The sequence below is a fragment of the Pongo abelii genome, chromosome 6 (genome assembly GCF_028885655.2).
Source record: "Pongo abelii isolate AG06213 chromosome 6, NHGRI_mPonAbe1-v2.0_pri, whole genome shotgun sequence".
In the NCBI taxonomy this organism is placed as follows: Eukaryota; Metazoa; Chordata; class Mammalia; order Primates; family Hominidae; genus Pongo; species Pongo abelii.
Window position 1 is genome coordinate 141,703,408 of NC_071991.2, and position 9,358 is coordinate 141,712,765.

A 9,358-nucleotide genomic window follows, 5' to 3' on the forward strand; every position below is an offset into this window, starting at 1 on the left:
TTGCCAGTTTTCTCTACAGATATAATACTGTTCATTTGTTTAAGCTTATTCAAGTATATTCTATAGAAATAATGTCTATCGAATTATGTGGATTATTCATGGCATTTTAATAAATCCATTTTCGAATGATTAACTTCTAACTGTGAACTTTTCCTAGTAAAGTTAAAATCATGTCTTGGTAATTGATAGAAACTGACAAATAGAAGACACTAGTATATGTATTTTTCAACTAAATATAACAATGTGTTTAACTAGCATTTTCTATTTTCCTGTTTTATCTAATACTATTTTAGTTATTATCAGGGCCAGAAAGATGTTTAATACTTATAACCCATCCATAAGACTTTTATAACTGGTTATAGAAGGCATATCAGCTCAAATAAATGACATTTGGTATCAAATCCCTCTTCCTTTTTAATTTTATCTTGAGCATGCAACATATCTTCAAAATAGGAATATAACTCTTTTCACAGTTTTTACTGACAAACCTGTATACACTTAACATGTGTCTGAAGAGCTTCCTTATAAGAATCTACTCTCATTCCCTAGAGGACTCTCTTTATAGGCTGATTACTTAGACTTTCAATGAAATGTAAGGAAACAGGCTATCACCTTCCTTTCTATGGTAGCTGGTTGTAGACAAACAAAAGAATCTCCCAACTTGAGAAGCCCTGTGCCTCTGCTGCTCTCTGAGCCACCCTGTGGATTATACAATGAGGTAGTTGATAAGCACAGTAGCAACACTAGTATTTTTGAATAATCCAGATTCAATTTCTAGCTTCAAATATGTCTGCCTCATAATTTACATTTACCTATGCCTGGTATTCTCCAAAGTGATACACAATATTTTCCAAAATATTTATATTGTTAAATCCATCCCACTTTCAAGAACATAAAAAATAATGTCAATAATAAACATGAATTAAATTACATCCATCATTGTAAAAGAAATAATTCATATTTATCTGGGAATATGTTAGTTCTGTAGAAAATATACTTTGACTATGAGCAATAAAAATAACATCACAGTTATGCAATATTACGTATTTTAAAGCTATGGCATTGATATATTAAAATGTTGTTTAAATTTTAATGACTGTATAGGTAAAGATATCTCTGTGTAATGGATGATGTGGGTCTGAAAAATCAAGTCATTCCAGATGTCACTTATCTAGGAAACAGGAGCTCTTCATGGGCCACGAACTGAAATTAAGAATAAAATAATAGATGCAAAATAAAAGACATACAATTTGCTCTTAATTATATAGGTAAAAGGTTATCTAGGAAGGAAATCCTGAATAGTGGGTTTTGAGAGAACGACTTTCACAGAAAAAGTCTAGATCCTGGGCAGTAAGAAATAGCAAAATGTCCCATAAAGCTATAATCAGTGGATTTTATCCCAGGTTTGACCGAAGTATATTAAAACAGGACCGATGACCAATTAGCCAATGACCAATTAACCTCTCAGAGTCAGCATGACAAAGCTGAAAATCTAAACATAAGACAACGTCATAGGAAAGGTGAATGAGAGTATGATGCCCTGATTGCTAAGTCAGAGGATTTTTACCATTAAGTAGTTTCTTCCAGGGTCATATATCTGATTTTTTGTTAGTTTGCTAGACAGTAATGGTTATAACCCATTGAATTAAAAATTCCATGTGTCCACATTAATTTATTAACAGATAAATAGAAAGAAAAAGAAAGAAAGAAGAAAGAAAAAGAAAGAGAGAGAAAAGAGGAAAGAAAGAAAGAAAGAAAAAGAAAGAAAGAAAGAAAGAAAGAAAGAAAGAAAGAAAGAAAGAAAATAGGCAGATAGGCAGACAGATCAAGCTCATTCTCACAGTAAATCCACCTAATAAATATAAAAGGAATGAGGGAGTTAGAATGACACATTTTGCAACCATCATTACTTATAATGGAGACAGGTAAGATAATCAATAGATGCTTTAATGAGTAGCTGAGAATTTAATAAAAACAAGATATGTGTATATTAGTTTTAATATATTTCCCAGAAATTATACTAGAAAAAAGGATAATTTTATAATGGAGATAGACGATTTCAATATTGGAGCAAATTAACATTATCTGCCTACTAATGGAAGGCATTGAGATGGACACATAGATTCAACTCCTGTTAAAAATTTAAAGTCTGGATAAAAGTATGGAGGGTCAATAGAAAGCCCATTCATTTTGAGAACATTCTGTGAAACAACTTGTTTGTACTTTTCAAAAATATTAATGTCTAGACAGAGAGAGAGTGTCAGATCAGAATAGATTAACTATACTATGAGATGTTGCATCACATCTTGGACAGGAAGGACAGAAGATGCTCTATTTAGAAAAGAATATTATGTCAAGATCACATTTCCTGACCTTGATAATAGTACTGTGGTTATATAAGTGAATACCTTTGTTCTTGGATAAAATAGAGAACTTACGGGTAAACTGGTATCATGGATACACAGTAGTCTTAAGTGTCCCAGAAAAAAATAATAATATATATTAATATAGACAAAAAGAGAACAACAAGCAAATATGAAAAAAATGATTAACAATTGTTGAATCTAGATGAAATGTGTATGAGAGTATTGTTTCTAATTCTTGATACTTATCTGAAGGTTTGAATTACTTTACAATAAAAAGTTAAAAACAAAAACAGAAAGAAACACTGGGGGAAAAAGTGAGTCAAGTAGGCACAAATATATACATGCTTCCTCTGAGCTCATTTTGAAATAAATAACTCACTCTCTTTGATTCTCCAACCTTGACCTTTCATCACACTCTGGCCTTTACAAAGGGTCATTAAGGAATGGGGGACAACCAATCACTGGTCACAGAATTCATCCTGGTTGGATTCCAGCTCAGTGTGGAGATGGAAGTGCTCCTCTTCTGGATCTTCTCCCTGTTCTATCTCTTCAGCCTGCTGGCAAATGGCATGATCTTGGGGCTCATCTGTCTGGATCCCAGACTGCACACCCCCATGTACTTCTTCCTCTCACACTTGGCCGTCATTGACATATCCTATGCTTCCAGCAATTTGCTCAACATGCTGGAAAACCTAGTGAAACACAAACTATCTCCTTCATCTCTTGCATTATGCAGATGGCTTTGTATTTGACTTTTGCTGCTGCAGAGTGCATGATTTTGGTGGTGATGTCCTATGACAGATTTGTGGCAATCTGCCATCCCCTGCATTACACTGTCATCATGAACTGGAGAGTGTGCACAGTCCTGGCTATTACTTCCTGGGCATGCGCATTTTCCCTGGCCCTCATAAATCTAATCCTCCTTCTAAGGCTGCCTTTCTGTGGGCCCCAGGAGGTGAACCACTTCTTCTGTGAAATTCTATCTGTCCTCAAACTGGCCTGTGCAGACACCTGGATTAATGAAATTTTTGTCTTTGCTGGTGGTGTGTTTATCTTAGTTGGGCCCCTTTCCTTGATGCTGATCTCCTACATGCGCATCCTCTTGGCCATCCTGAAGATCCAGTCAAAGGAGGGCCGCAAGAAAGCCTTTTCCACCTGCTCCTCTCACCTCTGTGTGGTTGGGCTTTACTTTGGCATAGCCATGGTGGTTTACCTGGTCCCAGACAACAGTCAACGACAGGAGCAGCAGAAAATTCTCACCCTGTTTTACAGCCTTTTCAACCCATTGCTGAACCCCCTCATCTACAGCCTGCGGAATGCTCAGGTGAAGGGTGCCTTATACGGAGCACTGCAGGAAAAGAGGACCTGTGAACGAGGGGAGAATTTTGGTTCAGTTGATCTACCTTTATGAGATGTGGTTTGCTTGCGCAATACAGCTCAGAAAAAGTCCACAAAAAGAGGCTTTATTTAAGAATGAAAATTATCTAGATTTTAGCCCTGAAAATGGGAACAAATTTCCTGGGTATGCCCATCTTCTTATATTAAGTAGCCTTGTTAGGATACAGAATAGCTATGTTAGAATATCTAATTTTTTGTTTAAAATAATGACATCTTTTAAAAAATCAGAAATAGGACTACATGGAGATAAAATACTTATTATTTTATAATTTCAACTTTTGTTTTAGATTCAGGGGGTACATGTGCAGGTTTGTTACATGGTTATATCATGTGATGCTGAAATTTGGTGTGTGATAGAACCCATCACCCAGGAAGTGAGTATAATATCCAACAGAAAGTTACATCAACACGTTACTCTTTGCTGATCAATCAGGACATATGTAACTCCTACTATTACCTGGTGGCAGCTAAAAACGGTAGATTAAAATCAATATTAAGAGAAAAAACTTCCAAGAGAAACCAGAACTTTAATAAACAGTAATGTAGAACAACATGTTTCTACTTCACTGATTATGAGGACAATGAAATAAATGACTGAGAAATTATAAATTCCTTTTGGGAATAATTCAGAAAAGTAAACAAGAAAACATTGTGGAAAACTTCAATGAGAAGAAAGAAAGAAAAAGAAAGAGAGAGAAAGAAAGAGAGAAAGAGAGAGAGAGGGAGACAGGGAGGGAGGGAGGGGGAAGGGAGGGAGGGAAAGAGAGAAAAGGAGAGAAGGAAGGAAGGAAGGAAGGAAATACATAGATAGATAGAACATAGACAATTCTAAAGTATATTTCAAGCTGTATGGTATGACCAACTGAATGAAATCCATTTGAAAATGTTTAATGTTTAAATGGTCTGGAAGGCAAGAGTTCTAAGCATGGCTCTAATTTTACATTTATTCATGGGTTATGGTAATTACCAATATGGCAAGATTGAGTCACCTGTAGGGGATCTTGGGTAATATTCAATTTATCTTAAGGTGGGTTGTGATGACACCAAGAGATATGAAACAACTCTGATATAACCAACATCGTCTACCTTTCATGTTGGGAAAAAGTTCTTTGGATTTGTGAAACAAGACTGAGCAACACTCATTATGCTAATGATGGTACAATCAGTAAAGGTGGCTTTTCTGTAGTCATCAGCTAAAGCATTTATTTTTTAAAGTATTCTCTTTATTATAAACTTCAATAGTAATAACTGAGATTTAATTTGGTGTTCTATTGTCTCAATTTCGTTTTATCTATTAATTTCCTTTTATCGACTGATTTCCTTTTATCTATTAATAAATTAATGGATTTAATTAATCCATTAATTTTTAGTGTAATTTTATTTTTATTTTATTAATTTTATTTTATTATTTTTAGTGTAATTTTAACTTTACAGAAAAATTAAGTGCTAAGGGTTACATATACCCTCTAAACCCTCTCCACACAAATTGTGTCCCCTATAATTAATATCATGCCTTATGTGTGGTACAGTTTTTACAACTGGTTGGTCGATATTTGTACATTAACATTAAATATAGCTCATAGCTTACAATAGGGTCCACTGTTTGTGTTGTACATTCTAAAGGTTTTAACAAATATGTAATGTCATGTATCCAATATTACAGCATATAGAATAGTTTCACTGCCCTAAAAATCCCCTGTGCTCTACCTATTTATCTCGTTCTCCCTCCTCCAAAACTCCTGGAACCAGTAATCTTTTTAGTAGCTATATAGTTTTGCCTTTTCCAAATTATTTAGTTGAGATCATACAGTATATAGCCCTTTAAGAATGGCTCCTTTCTGAGAAACATGCTATACTAAGGTTCTTCCATGTCTTTTTGTGGCATGGTAACTCACTACTTTTTATCACAGAATATGCCATTATCTGGATATGCCTGAATTAGGCTGTTCTTGCATTGCTATAAAGAAATTCCTGAGGCTGGGTAATTTATAAAGAAAAGAGGTTTGATTGGCTCATAATTCTGCAGACAGCACAAGAAGAGAGGTGCTGGCGTCTGCTTCTGGTGAGAGCCTCAGGAGGCTTACAATCGTGGCAGACATCTTAATGATGAGAGTGGGAGCAAGAGAGGGGAGGTGTCACACACTTTTAAAAACCAGGTCTTGTGAGAAGTATCTCATTATCATGAGGACAGCACCAAGGAGATGGCACTAAGCCATTCGTGAGAAATCTGCCTCATGATTCAATGACCTCCTACCACTCCCCACCTCCAACGCTGGGGACTCCATTTTAAAATGAGACTTAGAAGGAACAATATCCAAACTCTATCAATACCATAGTTTGTTTTTCCATTCACCTATTGAAATGCATCTTAGATACTTCTGAGGTTTAACAATTATGAATACAGATGCTATAAACATTTGTATATAGGGTTTGGGTTAGCATAAGTTTTTAACTCATTTGGGTAAATACCAAGGAAAGCAATATGCTGGATTATGTGGGAAGTATGCACTTAGTTTTATAGGAAATTTCCAAACAGTCTACCAAAGTGGGTGTACCATTTGTATTCCCACCTGCAATGAAGGAGAGTTCCTGTTGCTCCATATCCTTACCAGTATTTAGTTTTGTCAGCGTTTTAAATTTTCACCATTTTAATAGGTGTACAAAGGTATTTCATTCTTACTTGAATATGAAATTTTCTGATGACAGAGGATGTTGAGAATATTTCCATGTGCTTTCTTGCCATCTGTATATCTTCTTTGGTGAGGTGTCTCTTCACATATTTTGCCCACTTTTTTAAAGCTTTTTTTGCTCATTGTTGAGTATTAAGGGTTACTTGTATATTTTCTACAAGTTATTTTTTATATTTGTTTTGTAAATATTTCTTCTAGTCTGTGGCTTATCTTTTCATTTTTTTAAACTTCAGTTTTAATGAAGTTCAACTTATCAGTTTGTTTTTTGATGGATTATTCTTTTAATCCAGAAAGGCATCGCCAATCACAAGGTCACCTATAAAGTCTTCTGTTTTCCTCTAAGAGTTTTATAATTTTGCGCTTAACATGTAAGTCTATGATCCATCTGAGTTAACTGCATAAAATGTAATATCTCTGTTCAGGTTTGGGGCTTTTGTTTGTTTGTTTTTTGTATTTTTGCATGTTCAGTTATCCCAGCATCATTTCATGAAAATATTAGCTTTTTTCCATTAAATCTCCACGGCTCCTTTGTCTAAGATCAGTTGACTATAATTGTTTGGAATTTTTTAGGGGCTCTCTGTTCTATTCTTTTGATCTATTTATCTATTCTTTGGCCAATATGACACAGCTGTAATTACTGCAGCTTTATAAAAATGCTTGAAGTTGGATAGCGTGTTAGTCCATTTTCACACTGCTATAAAAAACTGCCCGAGATTGGGCAATTTATAAGAGAAAGAAGTTCAACTGATTAGCAGCTCAGCCTGGCTAAGGAGGCCTCAGGAAACTTACTAACATGGCAGAAGGCAAAAGGGAAGCAAGGCACTTCTTCACAGGCAGCAGGAAAGAGACTGAACGCAGGAGGAACTACCAAACACTTATAAAACCATCAGATCTCATGAGAATCCACTCATTATCACAAGAACAGCATGGAGGAAACCGCCCCCATGATTCAATTACTGCCACCTAGTCTCTCCTTTGACAAGTGGGAATTATTTATAATTCAAGGTGAGATTTTGGGTGAGGACACAACCAAACCACATCAGATAATGTCAGTCATTCATCTTTATTCCCCTTTTTCAACGTTGTGTGGCTACTCTGGGTCTTTTGTCTTTCCATATAAACTGTAAAATCAGTTTGTCATATCCACAAATAACTTGCTAAAATTTGATTGGGGTTGTATTGAACCTATAGGTAAATTTAGAAGTACCTGAAATCTTGACAATAAGTGAGTCTTCCTATGTACATGGAATATCTCTCCATTATTTAGATCTTCTTTGATTTCTTTCATCAAAGATTTTCAGTTCCCCTTATATAGATCTTGTACATATTTTGTTAGATGTATACCTAAGTATTTATTTTTTAGTGCTAATGTAAATGGAATAATATTTTTTAGTTTCAAATTCCAATTGCTCATTTCTAGTGTAAGAAAGCAATTTGTATGTTAACCTTATATCCTACACACAACCTTGCTATATAATTTATTAATTTCAGAAGTATTTTTGTTAATTTGGGGGGATTTTCTCCATGAATAATCATGTCATCTGTGAAGAAAAGCAATTTTATTTCTTCTTCCCCAATCTGTATACTTTTTATTTCCTTTCCTTTTCTTACTGCATTAGCAAGGACTTACCATACAATGTTGAATAGAAGTGGTAAAAGAGACACACTTGCCATGTCCCTCATTTTAGTGTAAAGCATTAATTTCTTAGTATGACGTATGTTACCCGTAGGTTATTTGCAGATCTTCTTTATAAAGTTGAGAAAGTTCTACCCTATCCTTACTTTGCTTAGAGATTTTCTTTATAATGAACATGTGTTAAAATTTGTCAAATCCTCTCTTTGCATCAATTGATATGATTATAGATTTTTCTTCTTTAACCTGTTTATTTGATGGATTACATTAATTGATTTTTGAATGTTGACTCAACCTTGCATAACAGAATAAATCCCACTTGATCATAATGCATTATGATCATTGTAATGTCAGTATTATGATCAGTATACATTATAAAACTCTATTTGGTAATATTTTGTTGAGGACATTTGCACATATGTTCTTGAGTGGTATTGCTCTGTAGTTTTCCCTACTTGCAATGTGTTTGTCTAGTTTTGGTATTAAGGTAATACTAGCCTCCTAGAATTAGTTGGGGAATATTCAGTCTGCTTTCATTTCTTGGAACAGATTGTATAGAATTGGTATAATTTCTTCCCTAAATGTTTAGAATTCACCAGTGAACGCATAAGGGCTTTGTACTTTTTGTTTGGGAAAGTTATTAATTCTTGATTTAATTTCTTTAATAGATATCAGCTTATTCAGATTATCTATTTCATCTTTTGTGAATTTTGATCGATTGTGCCTTTCAAAGAATAGTTCTACATTATCTAGTTCATCATATTTGTAAGCATAGAATTGTTCAAAATATTCCTTTATTATCCTGTTAATGACCATGGGATCAATAATAGTGGCCACTCCTTCAACTCTGTATTAGTATTTTACGTCTTCTTTCTTTGTTTCTTAACCTGGCTAAAGGGCTATCAATTGTACTGATCTTCTCTATTGATTTTTCTGTTTTCAATTTCATTGATTTTTGCTCTGATGTTCATTATTGCCTTTTTTTGTTCTTACCACTATTTTGCTTTTCCTTTTTAGTTTCTCGAAATGGAAACTTATGTGGAAGCCTTGATTCTTGATTTTCTTTCTTCTTTTCTAATGTATGCATTCAATGCTATAAGTTTCTCTTTAAGCACTGCTTTATTTCATCACACAAGTTTTTATATAAATTGTATTTTTATTTTAACAATATTGTAAATATCTTTTGAGATTTCTTTGACCCAGGCATTTTTTTAAGAAATGTTTTGTTAAAATTTCCAATTATTGGGATTTTCCTGATGTCTTTCTGTTAT

The 9,358-nt window shown here is 34.2% G+C and overlaps 1 protein-coding gene across 1 annotated transcript; it reads left to right on the top strand.

Moving 5' to 3' along the window:
- Positions 1-2,809: 2,809 nt before the first annotated feature.
- On the top strand, positions 2,810-3,777 carry LOC100439727 (olfactory receptor 2A2-like). The gene is made up of 2 exons (XM_009243376.3): positions 2,810-3,061; positions 3,103-3,777. The coding sequence occupies exons 1-2, from the start codon at positions 2,810-2,812 to the stop codon at positions 3,775-3,777; spliced, it is 927 nt and encodes a 308-aa protein (XP_009241651.3).
- The last annotated feature ends 5,581 nt before the right edge of the window (positions 3,778-9,358 follow it).

Excerpts from the sequence above, each read along its gene's own strand:
- LOC100439727 (XM_009243376.3), top strand. The coding sequence starts at position 2,810 with ATGGGGGACAACCAATCACTGGTCACAGAATTCATCCTGGTTGGATTC. Across the intron at positions 3,062-3,102 it reads TCAACATGCTGGAAAACCTA|ATGGCTTTGTATTTGACTTT; the intron begins GTGAAACACAAA and ends TGCATTATGCAG.